General features: G+C 49.5%; 1 protein-coding gene across 1 annotated transcript in view; it reads right to left on the reverse strand.

The window, feature by feature from the left end:
• The window catches only part of RNF144A (ring finger protein 144A), a 35,405-nt gene that overhangs the window by 4,333 nt on the left and 10,090 nt on the right, over positions 1 to 20,982 (reverse strand). Inside the window, exons 3-7 of the mRNA XM_007469237.1 lie at positions 18,665 to 18,769; positions 18,467 to 18,527; positions 12,477 to 12,684; positions 8,267 to 8,414; positions 3,674 to 3,763 (exon numbers count right to left, since the gene is read on the reverse strand). Coding sequence (XP_007469299.1) covers positions 3,674 to 3,763; positions 8,267 to 8,414; positions 12,477 to 12,684; positions 18,467 to 18,527; positions 18,665 to 18,769 — 612 coding nt within the window. The remainder of the gene's footprint in view (positions 1 to 3,673; positions 3,764 to 8,266; positions 8,415 to 12,476; positions 12,685 to 18,466; positions 18,528 to 18,664; positions 18,770 to 20,982) is intronic.

The raw sequence follows: 20,982 nt of genomic DNA on the forward strand, positions 1-20,982 counted from the left end.
GAGCGGTTCCAAAGGCCCCAGCACTTAAGACAGAGAGGACTGGGCGTCCAGTTCAAGTACAAGACACAACTTGTGTGTATTTTCCTGAGCGTAGTGAAAAATACCCTCAGAACAGGTCACTGCGCGAGGCCCCTGCCCTGTAGCCCGGCCTCGGGGGGGCTGAGTGAGGACAGCTCCAACAAGTGTGAACACAGACATCAGCAATCAGCCGCATGTGAAATGCCACCCTCGGGCTAAAAGTGAGCTCTCTCTTTACAGGGAGATGGTCTCCTGCTCAGAAGAAAAGGAAGAGCCAGTGTGGGTGAGATTCCCCCTTGTCAGGTGCTGGCATCCTAAGGAAGATTTACTTGACTGAGAAAGAAATGCCGCCCTTGTCTCTTACGCACGATGGCTGATTGCTGGAACAGCACCGGGAAAGGCAGGGGGCGCCGCACAACAAATGTGTTTCCAGAGATGTTCGCGAGGGCAGGAGGAAGGCCCAGGTTGTGACCCCTCAGTGTGGTCAGGGAAGGGGGTAGAATTAGGACATGCAGAGCTGGGCATGGACAAGACAGGGAGAGAGAGGGGTGGATGATGAAGACCAGGACAACAGCGGGGCCACAGCGGGGCCAGGGAGAGGGACACAGCACAGCTGGGGGCTTCCGTCCCGAAGGCCAGTGAGTGACGAGCAGAAAAAGAGGAAGGGCTGTGGAGGGAGACCCAGAGTCGGGCCATGGAACAGGGGCCTGCCCGCCGTCCCAGAGCACCTGGACATCCGCGCCTACTATGACGTCTGGGTGCTAGGGAGACACTGAATGCAATTTTCCTGAGTAAATTGATGGAAGATAATCAAGCCTGCATTTCTACTTAAGAGACTTGGTGATAAATGCAAAGTGAAACGCCACTCGCAGATCATTGACGAAGCAGATGATGAACATGCCCTGAACCAGAAGCCCGTTTGAGGGGTAAGGGAATGGAGGCCACCAATCGGATGGAAAGCCAGGAGACTCACAAGGGAAAGGAGGACTTTCTCAGCTGCCACGTGGATGCTTTACCTCTAAAAGCAAATTATGAGAGTGAAAGTTCCTTTCAGTAATGGAGATTCTGTACCATGTGCTGGTAGGTGGTTCTAACTATGAAAACTGAAGGCTTAAGAGCAAATTGGTCTTGTGATTGCACACACGAACGTCTGCTCTGGGCGGGGCTCTTCCACTGCACACCATGTCCCTCTCTAATTCCCAAGCCTCTGGCCTTCATTCCTGATTTATATGTCACACACTTTGCTAGTTTTCGTGACTCCCTTACTTTCCTTTTGACACTGCTCACTCATATTCTATTGCTTACCCCAAATCCAACACTAATGTGTGGACATCTGTCTACAGCCCTGCGTGTCTCCAGGGTTCCTCATACCCCAAGGAAGAGACCCCTGCACCCCAAGTGCCTTTGTTCAATTCCACCAGCACCAAGAGGGGCCTGAGATCGGGGTGGGGGGGGCTTCCTTTGTCCACGTGGCTCCAGGGGTGACTCAGAGCTGGCACTCAGCAGGTGCCCCTGGCAGGTGCCGACCAACGATGCTGAGAGAGGCTGGTGGGAGGTGCCCCCAGGCTCCTTCCTCAAAAACAGGGGAGGCTACGGACCCCCGTCCAGGCTTCTGCATTTCTCAAGGGCCCATTCTCTAAATGACCGTTACCAGGAACCGCAACTGTTCCAGGACCCCAGGAACACGTGACTCACTCCCGGGGATAAGCAGGCACGAGGGCTGAGGTGTGAGCGCCCAGCCCAGCCTTGCTATTGGACAGGGTGACACAGTCTCCACAGCTCTCACACTCTCCTGGGAAGCTTGCCATGCTCTTAGGGAGCTCAGGCCACATGGAGAGACAGCTCCTTATGCAGAAAGAAGGCCTTTACAGAGGGAATCAAGTTAAAATGACATCACCAGGATGGGCCCTGATCCATTATGACTGCTGTCTTTATCCAAAGGGAAGTTTGGACACAGAGACAGATGTGCAGAGAGAAAGATAAAGTACTGGAGAGGCGCACCTGGGAGCTAGGACTGCAGGGAGTGACCAGGGGCCGGAAGAGGCAGGCGGGGCCCTCCGACCGGTTTCCGAGGGAGCCCTGCCCACACCTCGACTCCAGACTCCTGGCCTCTAGAACCGCGAGCGAGTCTATTTCTGTTGTTTGGGGTGCTTTTTTTACACAGCAGAGGTGGAGGGGCGAGCACTGGAGCTGGCCGTACTGGCCAGGAGGACAAAATAAAATGCAGCTAAAATCCACTCTCCACGCCGAGGTCGGAGATCCGGTCCGCAGTCCGTTTTGTTTAGTTTGGTTCTTACAACTGTATGGAGCTATAACTCACATACCTCGCAACTCACCTATTTAATGCACAGTTTGATGGTTTTTAGTGCACTCAGAATTGTGCAACCTTTGCCACAGTCAATGCTACCACCTGATTGTTTAAAGCGTTTTCCTGGAATGCAGCCACGGGCCTTTTTTGGCCTACTGTCTGCGGCAGCTGCTTCCCTACCAGGCAGAGCTGATAGTTGCAACAGAGACCTTATGGCCTGCAAAGCCAGGGCCGTCTACTGTCCGGCCGCCTGTGGGCTCATCAGCCCTGCCACGTGGTCTGCAGGGAGGATCACGGAAGAAGCACACTTATGGGTGGTCTCTCTTTCTATTCCCACAAAACTGCCTGAGTCTCCGTTCCTGCATCTCCCAGACCGCCTGCTTCAAGGCTGTGCTGAGAAATGCCGACAATGTGGTAATGGTCGGAGCCCATCAAGGCTCTTCCCCGCACCCAGGAGCTGGCGCACACCTGAGTCCTGCCTGCAGCTCCCCTCGGTGGGCTCCCCCCGCGTCCAGAGCACACCCCGATATCGCACCTCAGCCTGCAAAGCCCATGGGGTCAACTCTGATCATCTCTGACCACTGCTGCCTCCTGCTGTCCCCATGGACCTTTATGCCATAGTTCCGCCCATCAGCCCATCTCCGTCCCCCCTGCCTGCACTGTCCCCTCTGCCTTGTCCCACCTACTCCCATGGCCAGCTCCCCAAAACTCAGTGCTCAGTCATAAGCAATGCCTCCAACAAGGCTTCCCAGGCACACCATCTAAAAGACCCCTCCCCAATCACACCTCCCCTATAGCTGAACTCACATCATATATATATACATTATCTGTCCCTACGTGGAATGTGGGTTCCATCAGAGAAGGATGCATCTATCTTATTCACTGGAGTATTCCCAGCTCCTAGAATACTGCCAGGCACACAATAGGAAATAAATATGTGTTGAAAGTATGAATAACCGCACCAGCTGCACAGACATCACCACCCAGGGACCTTTCCATTCTTTCCCTCTTACCCTTCTCTGTGACTAATTGGCTCACCTGGGAGCCTCTATGGAAAGCTCTTCCATTAAAGGCCATGCAAGGATTGACTAAGCACAGTGGGTCATTACCAAGGTCAAGAGTAGGTGCAAGCAATCAAAAGCTTGATGTTGAAGAATCAGGCCTACTGAGAGCATAATCTTAGTCTAGGAAAAATTCGGGCAGGAACGCCATTTACTAGCTGTTTTTCTATATAACAGACCTTTGACCAACTGGCAAGTCTCCTGGAAACCCCACACACGTGTACACACACTCTCTCTCTCCCCCTCTCCCCCCAGAGGTTAGAGTGCGGAGTGAGTGGCCTCCTACCTGTGTCCGATGCCAGATGACAGATGCCCTGGAATGACCCAGCTTGTTCCTGCAGGGCCCTTTATCATAATGGATCAGAAGGAAGTCATCCTGAGAAGGAAGGGAAAGAACAGGGGTGGGTGGGACAGTCCTCTCTGTTCAGTGAATGAGTCCTGCCTGGTCCCAGTTTCTTTTTTTAAAGCTCTAATTGGGGATGTGAGAGAACGAGGACGACAGCAGAGGAAGAACGTACACCCGGAGGGGGCTGTTGCCACCCCTGGTCCCTGTGAGTCCCCGGGCTCTCCATCCTCCGTGGAGCATCCCCGACAGACTGCTCACGGGCCACTAGAGGGAGCCCTGCTCCAGCTTCGGTCTCTGCCGCAGCCTGGCTCCCCCACCCCCACCCCCACCCGCGCCGGGCTCAGGGACTCTGTGCTGATGCAGGACTTCTGAACAAGTAGGTCAGAGCCCCCTGCTGCTCCACGACCTGCCCCCAGCCCTGGCTTTACTCCCCACGAGTCTCTGCCTGTGCATCTTCCCGCCACCCTGGCAGGATTATTCCGGGATGCAATGACTTCCTTTATGTCTGGTCCATCCTCCTCGCCCTGAAAGTCCTTCCTCTCAGCTCAGACCAAGAAAATGTTCTCAGTGCTCAAGAGGAGACCCACCCTCCATCTAACAGTTCTTCGGACTGTCTAGAAGTGAGAGAGAGCTCGAGGGAACATCCTGCCCACCCTACCACCTCCAGGTGTCCTCACATCCCACCTCCATCTCCAATCACCTTCCCCTGACAATCTTCACCAGACGGTCAGGTTCTTGGAGCTGGGACCCTGAGCTGATGTCAGCCTCTGTCACCACATCTCCGGCTCAGTGCGCGGCCCCCAAACCTCAGCGAGCAGTGACCGAGGTACAGGAGTGCGTTTTCTGGACAAAGCCCTCTGCTTCTCTATGTACAGGAGGTGCCATTTTCTCTCCTATCGTCCATAAAAAGGACCAGCTCAGTAAACAGCACAAAAGAGAGGCTGACGCTGTTTGTTCACTTAACTGAGGCTGTAAACAGAGCCTCTTTTTGAGAACAGGGGAAATAAGCACAAGGCCCAGCATGTGAGACGGGAAGTCACTCCTCCGAGGGCCGGGCAGAGCCGGTGACGGTGGTGTCCTTTGGCCCTTGGCGGCCCCGCTGGGGGGTCCTCCCAGGGAGCCTCCAGTCTGATGATTTTATAGGTCGGCCTCGTGGAGCCTGAACACACGCTGGAGCATCAGGAAATCCTGGATTTTGGGGGGTTGTGGCGAGGGCCCAGACTGCCATCCCCCAACTCACCCCTGTCCTAGACCCTCATCTGTCCAAGGAAGCACAGGCACGGGTGAACGCACGCCTCTTCTGGCTGGAGCTTGTCCTCTCTGGGGCCATTTCTGATGACTTCTGTCCATGGAGACTCTTTGTTCCTCGAACTCCTAATTGTTTTCTTTCACCCACACACCACGGAGAGTAACGTCCCACTTTAAGCCTCATTTTCCCAGGCTGCCTCTCACAGTCTTGCTCTGTAGATGCCTAACAGCCTTTGGATTTGTTTTCTGAAACACAAGCTGAGCTGCTCTGTGTGACCCAGCTGAAAAGTCTTCAGGGCTCTCGCCTGGCAAAGCTGGACAAACCCGGGGACTGCACGTTACAGTCCCCAGGGCCGCCTGGGGAAACGCAGATCCTGACTCCGGGTAGGGGAGGAGGGTGTACCCAGGTCACAGATGCCCCACGTGGCCCTCATCTGCTGTTGGACCAGTGTTTGGGGGGCACTAGTCCTCGTGCCAGAGGTCCAGCTCTAGCTCGGCACAGAGACCCTGGTCACGTTCCCCGCCTCGGCCAGACACAGACCACGTACAGCCCACATCCTTCTTGACCACGTCCTGTCCTCTGGAGGTGACCCGTCTCCCACATCTGCCCTCTGCCTGGTCAGCTAACTCTCCATATTTGTGCCCACACCCCACTCCCACCCCAAACCCAGTGACCCGCCCCGGAGGGGCTGCTGAGGACTCCACACCAGCCATCTTGTAGCACTGCTCACGAGGACCTGGTGCTACTAGGGGCTTCTCAGTCGGGAGGTCACCAGCCACTCAAGGTCACGGATTTTGCCAGCAACATCCTGGCAGCCCAGGCCTCCATGCGGAGTTGAGTTGCCAACACTCACGGCACACTTCCTGAGCAAAACAAAAGCCTTCTCTCTAACAAAAGCACTCCAAGATGCTTTTACAATATAAAAGTGATTTCATCATGACTTTAAGTTCCTGGATGAAGCCCTTGGGTATACCCACCGCAGGGCCTGCCAGGAACCTAGGTGCGTGGTGAGAGTGAATGTTTCCCTTACATTGTTCAGAGGAGACTCATCAAGCTTCTGGATGGAAGCAGAAACAATGGTGCTGGCGAAAGAGAGCACAGTGGACCAGATGCTCGCAGATAACAATGAATTCCTCAGAGCAGCTCCACCACAGAAGGTTTGAGACTTCCTGTCCTACTCTGGCTGACAGAGACTGGTCGTGCCCAAGCTGTTGGGTCTTAGGGTCTGAAAGATCAGAGAGTGGATGGCGAGTGTGTTCCTCACTCCTTCGGTGCTTTGGGGAAAGATGGTTAACCTTCCTGGGCTGCTTCTTAAAGTCAGGAAATAATCATTCCACCTCTCACAGAAAGAGTGTCCGTATGAAACAACAGGGCTGTGCAGCGCAAGTCACAGATAGGGTTAACCTTCAGCCCACGTAAGCATCACTTCATAAATAGGGACCATTTACCACCACCTCCAAAAACGATAGAAGGTGAGCGGGTCCCTTCTGTTTGTAAGCGGTGAATGTTGGTCCCGCAGGGGCAGCAGAGAAGCACTGCGGTCCTGGGCCTCACGGGTGACGGCGGGGCCTGGCAGGGGGCAGGGGCAAGGACGAGAGTGGAAAGAATCACCCTAAGATGACTGATAATTCCGGGAGGTGTACGTGCCCAGGAGCCGGTGCTCGGAGAGGAAAATTCCCGAGAGGAGGGAAGGGGGCCGTGTAAGCCCCTCCTCCGTCTCAGAAGCTCTGCTGCTTCCAGACACACGTTCACACACTTGCCCTAAATCACGGCTACTGTCCTTGATTGACCGCTGCAGAGCAGACCCCATGTCCCTCAGGGTCTGTTTTCTGTGGTCACAGGGTCACTTTTCAGCAGCTCATCACCTACAGAGGAAAACAGGCCACACTTGACCCCAAGGACACTGACCTTCAAGGAGGAAATTGCCCTGTGCTACCTCTGTCCCTGGTCCGGGCAGAGCCAGGACACAACGGGGCCTCTGGCCGGCGGGGACTGTGCTTTAGAGCCAAGTCAGACGGACACACAGACGGACAGAGAGGGTGTCTCTCCAGAGACCAGAGCAGAGAGAGAACAGCTTTGGGCTCAAAGGGGACAGACCTCGGGGAGGTCATGGTAGCAGGGGAGGTCACAGCAGAAGCCATGCTCCCTCTGCAAATCTGTGTCTGTCCATTTCTAATACTTCCCCCAAAAATCTACCAGGAGATTTGATAACACGAGGTAAAATTGGCATTTCATTTCCTTCCCCCTTTAGGAAAAGTTGATAAGAAATTGTGAATTGCAGGCCAGACTTTAGATAATATAACATAATTTAATAATCAGTTTTCAAAAAAAAGAAATACAGTAAAATGCAAATTACATATATATATTATGTGTAATACAGGGAGACTATATATAGCCTATATATGATATATAGAGACTATATATTTGGACTATATATATAATTATATATATGATATATAAAGAAACTATACACATAAAGCCTCTGAAGGCCCTAAAGACTTCTTAATGCTCCAGACATCATTCTAAACAGCAGAGACAGCACAGGGTACACTGGGGAGATGGTGGCCATATGAGGCCAGAAACTTCCATTCTGCCAGACGGCAGAGAGTCTGTATGTTCTTCTGCCCTGCAGGTGACACGAGCGTCACTAAAGTAACTGCCCTGCGCCCAGCACCCGCGGTCCCCTGCCTCCATCAGCCTTGCTATTCCAGGAACGGCCCCTGCTATGGACTGTTTGCATTCCCCAAAATCCCTGTGTTGAAGCCCTGACCTATAGTGTGATGGTGTTTGGAGGTGGGGCTGCTGGGAGGTGTTTAGGTTCAGAGGATGTCATGAGGCTGTGGCCCCTGTGACGGGATTCATGTCCTTATAGGAACAGGAAGAGAGTCCAGAGCTCCCTCCCTCTCTCTGCCAGGTGAGGCCACAGCGAAGGCGGCTGTCTGTACACCAGGAAGAGGGTCCAGAATCTGATGACGCCGGCGCTGATCTCAGATGTCCAGCATCCAGCACGGAGAGATCAACAGCTGTTGTTTCAGCTCCCCGATGTGGGGAGATGCTGAGATCCTACCCACCCCTTTAACACCCAGGCTGAACCCCAGCCTGAGCTGACCCTTCGCTCCCAGAGCGCCTGCACAAACTCCCATCTTTTGATACCACTGCATCCAGGGAGCTCACATTACCATAAATATGCACAGAGAAAACGCCTGACAGTGTAACTTCAGTGAAGCGGCTGGCGCACGCTTCCGGCTTCAGCCTGACCCACAAAGCCCCCGCCGTGTACTCACGTCCAGGGACTCGAGGCAGTACCAGCAGAAGGCGTGCTTGCAGTTCTTACACATCATCTGTGCGCACCCTTCATCCCGCTCGATGTAGACCTTGCACTTGGGGCAGCGTTTGATGGGCGCGTCGTCCTCCTCCAGTTGGAAAGTGGAGCTGCTGAGGGAGAAGCTGCATCAGGGCTGTGCTCAGAGGGCCAGAGGGCCAGGAGACACCTGCCAGCACAGGCTAACCCTGGAAGCACTAGCTCAACTAGAGGGACTGAGGTCACCTGTGAAATATGTTGAAACCAAAGAGACCTGAACTGTGGAAAACAATCACCGAAAAACTGTGAAGCAGCCAGTTTGACTTGGGGAAAAGAAAAAGCAAGATCAGCACATGTCTAAATTTAGACGTGCACAGACAAACTAAAGAAAATAGGGCAAAAGGCTTAGAATGGAGGTCTCTGAATAATGGGATTATGGTCGAATTTTATGCCCTGATTCATATAAGTGTATATGCTTTCCTAAGGGTTGATAACACATGGTATGTTTTTTGCCATTATCAGAAAAAAAAAATATTAAAACACACACACACACACACACACACACTAATCGCTTATTAAGATCTACTTGGCTTGTCTGTACAAAATTGTTTTCCTGAGAGGTCTGAGCAGGCCCACAGGGGTGAGCACGGTGGCATTTAAGCTTGGGGCCAAGTGCAGCTGGTCTGCACACAGGCTGGGTGGCAACCTCTCTGAGGCCCAGCCTTCTGGTCAGTGTGAGTGTGACAGATGGGGTTATGCATGTGTGAAGGGCACAGGGCAGTGCAGGCCTGTGTGAAGTGCCCAGTAAATGGCAGCAATGATTCTATGCTGCTCATAAAAAGACAGCCTAGGTATCTTTTTAGGTTGACTGTAGAACGATGTCCATCCCATGCTATTCGTCTTAAAAGACAGCTAAAAATATGGAATCATCTGGAAAAAGAAGCCGTCAAGGGCAGTTATCGCTGATTATGGGGCACGTACTGTTTGAACTCACTGCAGCTACTCAACGTCACCAGGAGAAAAATGATTTCCCATTGGGATGAGCAGTCTTTTCAGAACCTAATGCATTCATGAGTATAAATTCACTACAAGTGAGCAAATTCTGGCATCCTGAGTAAATTCTGGCTGAAGGATCTTCCACAAGCATCATAGTGAATGTCAGCCTTAATTATGTCATCACTTTACATGGTTGTCTGAGGATCAGTAAGCTTCCAAACAATTGCAGTCTCAGGGTTTTCCTAAGCTCGAGGCTCCTACACCGTGGGGCACATGCCCCAGCTTAATAGCGTCTTGTTTCGTTCACTAGTACAAGGTGACCAGGTAAGATGACCTGGAAGGAAGCAGTATGTCCTCGTAGTCAGGGGGTCTGGAGACAGACATGCAAGCCCTGGCTGGGCTGTGTACATACTATCAGTCTCCACGTCTGCAGACATGAGGCAAACTGCATCCGTCTCGGAGCGGGTGATGAAGATGTAAAGAGTTTCTCTGTGCTGAGCACATAGAACCCAGCACGGGTATAGTAATCACTCAATAAATGCTAGTTGTTAGTAATAGTATTACTGAAAGATAATACAACTGTAGCTCAAATTCATCTCTAATTTAAAAGCAAACTGTGGACCAGCCTGGCCGCACAGAATGAGATTTACAATGAAGCAGGGTTGTCATAACACGTGCAGGTGCCTCCATGGGGACGGGCAGGGGCCAGCCATGCACAGACACTAGCTGCCTCCTTCTGGAATGAGCTTGATTTCTAACAAAGGGCAAAAGTCAGGAGGTACCAAGTCCTGTGATTAAGGTTGACTATCAGGTTGGAAAACATTGTTTTAGTTTGAAAGCCAGGTGTGACCTTAAAATAATGAAACAAATTTTCTCATGTGACTCATAAACTAATTTTGAAGGAAATGCCATGAACAGAGGCCACGTTTGTGGAGAGTGGAAAGCGCCTCTCAGGGAGACTTTTCAAGCGGAAACAGTTAAAATATGTAAGTTCTGGTGCATTGTGGCATGGAAATTATATGGTATAGACAACAGTTTTCAAACATTTTCTGGTACCTGAATTATATTTAAAATGATTATTAGTAACAACTACTGCTAAACACTCAAACTTGTGAAGGCAGGTAGGAATCTTTTGACAGTTTCATCACAATTTACATGGTCTAATGTCTTTAAGGGGCAAACGCACAACATAAATGAGTGGGCCTCGTCAGGTGGTGGGTGGGAATGGGGGTTAAAGGAAGGTTTAACTTAAAGGAAAAAAAGTCTGTTATATGAAAATAACCGAGTGTGTCCTCAGTTATAAATGGTAGTTGACAGTCAGCCCAGGGACCAGGGAGACAAGAGGGAGTGGTGAGGACTGTGGCAAAGTAAAGATGCCAGAAACCCTGGATAAAGAAGGGGTTGCTGCCCAGCTCCAGACACCTGTCTCCTGGTGGGGTTGTAGTTCCACGTGGCTGGATAAGCCAGAAAGTCAGATTTTTGGGGGGTTAAAATCTTTGTTTTTTATATTTTCACAAAATGAGATTTGTGAGTTCTTATTCAAATTGCCCTTGTGTCAGTTTCTTAGGTTGCACAACCTGATTTTATTTTTTTCACTTTGTTTGTTCTTGTTCTTTCTAAGGTATATCACGGATGATTTAATATACACATATGTCGTGCCACTGTGACATGATTGCAGTCTTTGGGCAATGACCTCCATGAGATCAGAACACCATAGATGAAGAAATACTAAGTCGTCAGGCTCCCAACACCCACCACCCTCCACCTTAAGAAGGTTTTATGGATCCCTTCTCCATCCCTCCCAAGAGCAGGACACCGGCTCTTCCTGACTCCTGGTTTCGCTGGTTCTTGGAAGGGAGGAGCCCCTCACTCACTAAGCAGGGCCTTCTCTTAAACAGTCACCCGACTGCTTCACAAGGGCACAGCCCCACCTGTCCTCTACCTGCTTCTTCCCCAGCCTGGAAATCCAGCTCTTCCGGTTATGTGTAATCTGTCACACTTGCAGTGTGGCTCTCCTCGCAAAATTATGAAGGATCAAGACCCTAAGTATAAGTTAAGTGATCATTCTAGCGTTTCGGCGCCTGCTGTATGCCGAGATTTGGGGTGACAACGCCCAAACACACACAAGAGCTCAGCCTAGAGGAGGGGCTGGCCACATAAACAGATGAACTAACAGCCAACAAGGCTGGTGCTGTCATCAATGCAGACGATCTCCATGGGGGACACAGAGGATGGGTCTCCAACCCTGCCCCGGGAACTGGGAAGCTTGACAAAAGAGGGGACATGAGCCATGTCCTCGAGGGTGGCAAAGAGTCCCCAGGGAAAGCAGGATGGCGGAGAAGGGACATTCCAGGCACAGCACAGAGGTGCAGGCGGCAGGGGACAGGATTGTGTCTGGCGTTGCCACGAGGGTCCCTGGGCAGGTCGAGCTGTGGTGAGAGGGGCGGGGGCAGCAGATGGGGACAGAGGAAGACAGGCTGGTAACACCTTCAGGTGGATGGTGAGATTTACTCCACCAGGAAGTGGCCTCAACAGGCGCTGGGCCACCTCTATCTGATTGAACCAGATGCCACTGCAGATACTGGAGGACAAAACAGCTGAATACTATCAGTTGCTATGCTTCAACCTAAATTTCAAGGTACACAGAGTGATGCTGTGGTGTCCACCTGGCCATCCAGGCTGAGGGTCTGACGAGGGATGGGAGGGCAAAACCGCTATAGTGGTTTACCGCATCCTTCCTGCCAAGGCCCCCATTTCAGGGACATGTGGCCCCCTTGGCCTCAGGCACCAGGAGCCTGTATTTGGTGATCCTTCTGGTGTTTCTAACCACTGCCCCCTCATTTCTGCTCCCCCATCCCCATTTCGGATCATCTTCAGCACAATGTCGTCTTGGCAGAACTGAGGTTATCACAGGACTTCAAACCCTGCATAGTAACTGACTGTTCATACGGTTGCCTTTCTGGATGGGCAGAGTGTGCTCTGTTTCTTAGGCAATTTTATATTTCCAGAGGCTGGCACAGTGCCAAGCACATAATCAGTTCTCAAAATTTAATAATAAACAAATCCAGGTCTGAATGAGACCCAAGAGAAGACTGACCGTGGAGACTGACCGGGGTGGAACCCTGTCCTCCCCAGAGGCACATTGAGGGAGAAGCCTGATTCCTTCTCCCGGCCTGCAGTCTGTGCCCCAAACGTACCTGGTCTCCCCGGGAAGGAAGGTGATGGGCATGGTCTCCGGGCAGCCCTGGCCAGGGTGCCAGCTGGCTTTGCAGGCGGAGCAGAATTCCGTGTCGCAGGCTTTGCACTGCACCAGCTGCGGGGTCTGCAGCCCCATCTCCTGGAGCTGACACACAGCCTGGCAGGTGGATGCCGGGCACCAAGTCCGACAGGGGTCCAGGAGCACCTCTGGCACAGGGAATAAAAACGGGCAAGTCAAACTCCGCAGGACCAAGGATCTGGCAGGGCTCTGGACTGATGGACACGGACTTCACGTATTTAAGGGAGAAAAGGAAATCAAGGTCAGACATAACATCCCCTTCACGGTCCGGGACCCATCTGGCTCTACCTCCTCCCCCCCAGCCACTTCCCACTTCCCACTCCACTCACGTGGGGGACAGCAGATCCCCAACTACCCCCAGAGTCCTCGTGTCTCAGGAGCCCCTACATCCTGGAAGCCTTGTGATCCAGGGACCACGTCCTGTTCGCTGCCGCCTGCCCTGGGACATAGCTTCGTGAAGTCAGGCCCGTCCTTCAGGCTCATAGCCTCACAACCTAGCCCAGTGTGGGGCGTGCACCGGGCATCCCAAAATACTGGTTAAGGAAGGAAGGAAAAGAGGGAAGGGCAATGGCTGATTCTTCTTCCCATCAAAGGTCAGACCACTGACTTATGACCGTCTCCCTCCCAAGTTCAAATCTAAGCCCTGAGCTAAGGACTGTATGAAATTCACTCTTCAACAGCAGGCTTTCCCTCTGAAGTGGAGCCCACATCACTAAGAAGCCTGATTTGATGAAGTCAGTCAGGAAGTTGATTTGAAAAACAGAACACCACAACCCTCCCATTCCTTCACATCTGCTTTCATATCTCGCATTTCTTTAAATAACGGTCCCAAGCTGTCCTTCACGTGAGCCTGGTTCCTGGTTCCTTGGACCCTTTGTCCAGTGTGACTGGACTCTCAATGCAGGCCAGCGGGAGGGAGAGCTGGGCAGGAACCCACACGGATGCTGATGCAAGGCCAAAACGCCGCGAGGGAGGCCAAAGGATTCCAGGGTGTGTTCAAAGGCCTCCAAGTCAGCCACTGAGGGTCGCTCTTGAGAAGGAATGGACTGCATTGTGCTGGGAACTTGGAAGCAGTGAAAGGCACTTGCAGGCTTCTCGGCCACGTGACCAGTGATGGCCAGGGTGGGAGGGTTCACCCACATCAGAGACAGGATTTGTAGGCACTGGGACCTCCAACAGGCTGGGGCTGTCATGAGCTGCAGGCGCCCAGGCCTCACCTCAACAGGCCACCCGTGTGTTTGCCATTCTCCCCAATCAAATGTGGATTCAGCCCGCCATGAATGAGCTCCCGTCAGGTACAACTGGACTAAAACCCATCTCACCATCCAATCCGGGGGCTAACAGTAAGTATTTCAGTCTTTGAGGGCCATGAGGTCTCCATCCAACTACTCAGCTCTGCTGTGGTAGCACAAAGGCATCTGTGTTGATCCGTAAATGAGTGTTCCAATAAAACTTGATTTATAACCCCAAGCCAGGGGCCGTACTAATTTGGCCCACTGACCATGGCTGGCCGACTGCTAACCTAATCTAACTTTTTTTAAAAGGTGAATTAATCAACACCACGAAAGTATCAAGTTGGTAGGTCTGGCAGAAGCTTTAGAAGACTAGCTAATACAAAGGAACACCTGCATTCAGGAAAATGTTATACTTTTTCATTGTTTTTCTTTATAATAAGGTGAAATCTTCCTGATGTGCCTAATAGTGAGTGAAGGAGTAAAATTCGCTCTTGTCATGATGAGCTGAGAGTGTTGGCTTTTCTAAGACTGTCTCTGGCTGTCCGATCCGAGGCAGTGGCTTTCTGGGAAAACGCACGTGTGTGGGGCAGCGGCCTGCAGGCCCCTGGGCTGAGGAGGCAGGAGGAAGGCAGAGGGAAGGATGCAGAGGCGGCCTGGGGCACCGGGGGAAACACCAAAGGCCGCTGCCCCAGGGTCCTGTGCCTTTTAGCAGGCGGCCCTCCCCCTCCGTCATCTGGAATTTCTCTAAGAGCTCTGCCTCCAGTACTGGTGTGCTGGTGGGTGAACCTGGGTTTGCCGCACCTACATCACGGGGCCCCTATGTGCCTGGCCCCCGAGGGCAGTGCTGCGGGATGTGCGCGCTCGGCCTGCCGACAGCAGGACACGGGCAGGTACGTCCTCAGCGGGGTCTGTTTCCCTGCCAACTTGACAAGGTGTTTAGTGCTGTTGCCCCTAAAGGGACAACACTGTCCAGTTTAGACCCTTCCAGTTCCCACTGCTCCCCGCTTCTGCTCTGAGGAGCCTGTGACATCAGGAGGGGACCAGCAGAATCTCTGCCTGCATCTCACGGCCCAGCGCCATCACCATCTTCCGTCCACTCCTCTTAGATGGCACGCGTGGCTGCCGGCGGGGGGCGGGGGGGAGCTTTTCATGAAAGGCCCAATTATATCATGCAGAGCACAGCAGAGGAGACCCAGTTAGGGTTTCCATGGTAACGACTTCAACTGTGCGACCTGTGTCCTTATGGCACCGCCCATCCCTATGGAAGAGACTCCCTGTGCTAGATGTAGAGGGCAAACACTGCCCCATAGACCTGCTAGCTCAGAACACCCTTCCGTCGAGCTGCCGGCACACATGCCCCTGTGGGCACAGCCTGGGCTCCTCTCTCAGACGTCTATTAGAATTCTACATCATCACCCTGCTGGTGGAGTCTGCCTGCTGGATGTACAAGATGGGGTGCAATCAACAGGAAAATCCACACTGGGTAACAGCAGAGGTTTTCTTTCCAGGATGTGTATAAACATACATATCTATGTCTGTCTATCTATCTATGTATTATATATGTATCTTATCCTATACATTAGATACATTATATCATATGATATATTATAACTATTATAAATATTGTATCTAATATATATATATATACATATTGTATATATTTTCACACAAGGCAAGCAGTGTATTTTCTTTTTTTTTTATTTTTAAGCAGTGTATTTTCTGGCACACTAGAAGAAACTCATCTTAACTCCTATCTCCCAAAGGTATATTCATAATAGATTAATGAAGCATTTCCTAATAGCTCTACTCATCAAAAAGCGCAACTCTTTTAAAAGATGTTTTTCTTTCCTTTTTTGTTTTTAACATCTTTATTGGAGTATAATTGCTTTACAATGGTGTGTTAGTTTCTGCTGTATAACAAAGTGAATCAGCTATACATATACATATATCCCCATATCTCCTCCCTCTTGCATCTCCCTCCCACCCTCCCTATCCCACCCCTCTAGGTGGTCACAAAGCACTGAGCTGATCTCCCTATGCTATGCGGCTGCTTCCCACTAGCTATCTATTTTACATTTGGTAGTGTATATATGTCCATGCCACTCTCTCACTTCCTCCCAGCTTACCCTTCCCCCTCCCCATGTCCTCAAGTCCATTCTCTGCGTCTGCGTCTTTATTCCTGTCCTGTCCCTAAGTTCTTCAGAACCATTTTTTTTTTTTAGATTCCATATATATGTGTTAGCATACAGTATTTGTTTTTCTCTTTCTGACTTACTTCACTCTGTATGACAGACTCTAGGTCCATCCACCTCACTACAAATAACTCAATTTTGTTTCTTTTTATGGCTGAGTAATATTCCATTGTATATATGTGCCACATAAAGATGTTTTTCTTTCTTAAACACTACTGTCCTTTGAGAAGCACACTGTGAAGGTCCCAGCATCCCCACTCATACTGGCCCATTCTCACTGTCCTGGATATATAAACAAATGCCTGCAGCGTGGTGTGGCCGGTGCCCAAATAGGAGCTCGTGTGTAGTCCAGTGGGGCATGCAGGCAAGGGCGATGGACCTTCCCTGGAAGCTTGTTTGTTCCCAGCCTTGGGGGTCTTCCAGTTGGGAGAGTAGGTGCTCAGAAAGCACCTCACAGCCTCCCTCCTGGCTTCCTGCTTCCCAAGGACCTGGCTGGAGGAGTGGGGAAACTCAGATTGAAATCAAGGCTCTGATATAAGATGAGACATGCAAAGTTCACAAGGAGACAGTGTTTGAAACTTTAACCATAGGACTTTTTAGTAACTAAAAGTTGTCAGAAAATCATGGCAACTGTCAGTTTTAATCCAGTCACCATCCTCATTTGAAAATGAATTTCAAAGGGAGGGTGTACACTGAAACTTGCTCATTGATCCTGTCTCAGAATTTGCTCAGTGACCAGCTATAATCAAGAGCTGTATTTTATTAGCCCTAACATTTTAACATTTCATTCAAACCGGTCTCTGGTCCTATTAAGTCCGAGTCCTTTTTGTGTTTTTTGCTGCTTTGAACGTAATGCTAGAAAAAACGTTTTAAAGTGATGGGTTTGAGAGATATTTTTTTAACCTAAGTCAAGTTGGGTTCATTATTATGAAAAGGAAAAAAAAAAATCTTTGACTAAGCTAAAGTTCGGAAGAAATAACACAGTTAAAATTATTATGTAGGAATATTTACCCAGCTGCATTTTTAAATTCAATGTCATAGAAAGTTCATTTTCTTGTAACCCAAATAACTGCCAGTTTCTGTCAAGATTCCCACTGGAAAATGTTTTCAGAAGATGCTCAAAGTCTCAGAAATCCAAATTAATTTTATTGCTCCACATAATGACTTTTGTATCACATGGCATTATATTTAATCTGTAAACTGCCCCAAACCAAACAATATATGGCATTTAAATAAAGAAACTCTTGAAAACAAATTTCAATGCCATCAAAAATCCTGTTTGATTTTTTTTAGATTGGCCACACATTACCTTTTTTTTTTTTTTTTTCTTGAGAAGTGAGTCTCAAGAGGAAATGCAGCTATCTTTAGCAGTTCTTTAAAAAAAAAAAAAAGAAAACTTTCCACATTCAGCTAAACTAAGAGTCTCTGGACACTTTCCTCTAGTCTATTCCGCATTCCATTCCCATCCTGATGGTGTTTTCCTGTAAACACGCCACCCAGGGCTTCATCTCTCATAAATGCCTGATCCAGGCAAGGACTGAGAACCAGTCCAGGAAGAGTGGGGAGCAAACTTCAGTGCTCACAAACTGAGCTGAAAATCTTACAATTCGGATGCAGCATCTTCACAATAAAGTTTTACATACAGAGCACCTTCTAACCATGTCTTACTCTGCTCCTTTCCAGAATAGCCCAAGGTCCAGAATACATATGAAAACGAGGCCAAACAGAATCCACAGACTCTTTAAAATACCATGTTATGATCCTGAAGTATTTCAGACAGCAAAGAGAAAGACCCATCCCAGACGCTCAGCGTGTATGAACTCTGGAGCGGCCCGGCTCCAGCCAGCAGGGCTGGGCAGGGCACTGCGGGGCACCTGGTCCACACCCCACCCCACTACCCACCAGAGATGGAAATCAGGGCGCGTCAGTTAGCCTCTGTGGGTGTCAGGTTAACAGACAACCTTGTCGGGCTGTTGGGAGACTTGATGAACTAAGGACTCAGCACCCACTGGTCCCAGTGTGCACGAGGCAGCCTGTGAAGGCGATAGACATGCGTGCGGTCAGGATGGCGAGTGCCACGATTCCACCCTGCCTGACCTCGGGACTTGCTTCCAGGCCTTTGTATCTTTTAAATTCTCCGGAGGTCTAAGAATTAGTTCTCAGACTGTTAGGCCTTAACCTGGCTGGAGAATAATGCCCCACGAGGGTCTCTTTAAACTACCCCCAAAATCCCAAACCCCTAGAAGCAAGCTGTGTTTCACGAATCTTTCCTGTTCCTAACTAGATCCCCAACAGAGGCCTTCCAACTGTGAGCTCTGCAGAGAATTCAAATGACAGCCGAACTTTAGAAGTCTAATTTACATCAATGTTTTCACTTCTGCTGTAGCAAAATGATATATAATCACAATCACCAAAAGCACTCCCCCAAGTTACCCAGATTCTGTCACAGGAATCATAACTGGCTAAGACACTGGGGCACCTACCTCTTTCAAATTGTAGCTTTTTGTATTTTTGCATGATTTCAGCTGCAACCATACACTCAATCTAAGGGAAAAAAGAAAAAGGAGTATAACAATCTGAGGGCTAGACTACAATGCCAGGTCAGCCTAGACAGAACCCATAACCCCCGATCCGCTGAGGAGCCCGTGCTCGTGCACCCCAGTTTTCCCAGCTGAACGTGCCTCGTTCTCCTGTAGGTGGCCCTGTTTGGGGCAGGCAGCATCAGGGCAGCTAATTGCAGTTTCTAATCCTTCTTTGATCAAGAGTTCCACATACTGTTTCAGGCACTGAAAAAAAGAAAAAAAAAAAAAAACAGAGAAATATCTGTAAACATCTTTACTTCCCTAAGGCTGAAGGAGCAGTGAGGCATTAAAAAAAAAAAAAAAGGGCAAATCAAGAAAATTGTTCCAATGCGGTTTTTTGTATATTTGCCGTGTAGCCATAGCAACGACCAAATCAGGGGTTGTATTCACTCAACAAATATTTGCGGGGTATCTCTTCTGCACCGGGACTAGGGATGCGGGCTGGACCCCTGGGCCCGACCTCAGCAAACACCCTGCCAGTGCACCCAGGGCAGGTGCAGAGGCATCGAGGGAAGCAGGGAAGCCGCGTCCCTCAGACACACATCAGACGTCAGGCGCCATGCTCAGTCCCCTATATTCCATTTTTTCACGTGCTCCTTAGAATATTCTCGCAGGAAAGGTGTGACCATGTCATCACTCAGGTGTGAACACTGAGTCACCAAAGAAGGAACTGCCAGCTTACCCAGACAGCAAGGACAGAGCCCAGATTCCAACCCAGCCTCGCCTGCCTCTAAATCGCCCCTGCACCCCACACCGAGAACCCAGGTATGGCTGCCCATCCTCCTTGAGGGACCCCTTACTTACTGGGCAATTACTTGCTACCACCTTCTGCTACTTGGCAGTCTGGCTGGACATCTGAAGTAAGTCAGAAAAATCAGTGAGGGACATAAAGCAAAGTTCATACCAAAGTGAGGAGGCCTTTCCCAATGCCAGTTTACTCTTGCTTCACTGTCTACTAGTCGTAAAAATCCAATACTCCCTTAAAAAGCACTTTGTAAACAACAAGTAGAAGAAAGGTCATGACCTTCCCTAGTTGCAAGCTCACTACCATTTGTGACTGAGACAAACATTGAAGCCTTACATCAGAACTCAAAGAGCATTATGGGAAACCAGACCTTTCAGTGAAAGGACAACAAAGCACAATATCTCACCAGAATCTCCAAACCTCCTTTCAGTCACAGCCCAGTGTAATGCTGGGGCTCATAATTCCATCACCAGTACACTATTATAATAACACTATTACGTGTCATAGCAGTTCATCAAGAAAAGCACATAAACTGTTGGTGGGAATGTAAATTGATACAGCCACTATGGAGAACAGTATGGGGGCTCCTTAAAAAACTAAAAATAGAATTACCATATGACCCAGCAATCCCACTGCTGGGCATGTACCCAGAAAAAAACATAATTCAAAAAGACACACGCACCCCAATGTTCATTGCAGCACTATTTACAATAGCCAGGACATGGAAACAATGTAAATGCCCATCGACAGACAAATGGATAAAGAAGATGTGGTACATATATACAATGGAATATTACTCAGCCATAATAAGGAACGAAATTGGGTCATCTGTAGAGATGTGGATGGATCTAGAGACTGTCATACAGAGTGAAGTAAGTCAGAAAGAGAAAAACACTACCATATGACCCAGCATATACACAGAAAAAAACATAATTCAAAAAGACACACGCACCCCAATGTTCACTGCAACACTATTTACAATAGCCAGGTCATGGAAGCAACCTAAATGCCCATGAACAGACGAACGGATAAAGAAGATGTGGTACATATATACAATGGAATATCACTCAGCCATAAAAAGGAATGAAATTGGGTCATTTGTAGAGACGTGGATGGACCTAGAGACTGTCATACAGAGTGAAGTAAGTCAGAAAGAGAAAAACAAATATCATATATTAACGCATATATGTGGAACCTAGAAAAAAGGTACAGATGAACCCGTTTGCAGGGCAGAAATCGAGACACAGATGTAGAGAACAAATGTATGGACACCAAGGGGGGGAAGCGGCAGGGGGTGTGGTGATGGGATGAATTGGACTATTGGGATTGACATGCATACACTGATGTTTATAAAATTGATGATTAATAAGAACCTGCTGTAAAAAACATAAATAAAATAAAATTCAAAAATTAAAAAAAAAAAAAGTAAAGGTAAAGCACATAAGCTGTTTCCTAAGCCTCTTCCTCCCCCCCTAAATGTCTAATCCATTTCATTATAAGAATGCATGGTTACTAGGAATGGATGGACCTAAAATTAGAGCCAGCTGCAGTTTCCACTGGTTCTGTGCTTTGAACAAGTCTGCCTCTCTACCAGCCTCATTTTCTGGACCTGCATTTTAGGGTGGTTCAGCCTACCTCATGGTGGAATTGAAAGAATATTGTGCAAGGGAAA

The sequence above is a fragment of the Lipotes vexillifer genome, unplaced genomic scaffold (assembly GCF_000442215.2).
Source record: "Lipotes vexillifer unplaced genomic scaffold, Lipotes_vexillifer_v1.1 scaffold356, whole genome shotgun sequence".
In the NCBI taxonomy this organism is placed as follows: Eukaryota; Metazoa; Chordata; class Mammalia; order Artiodactyla; family Lipotidae; genus Lipotes; species Lipotes vexillifer.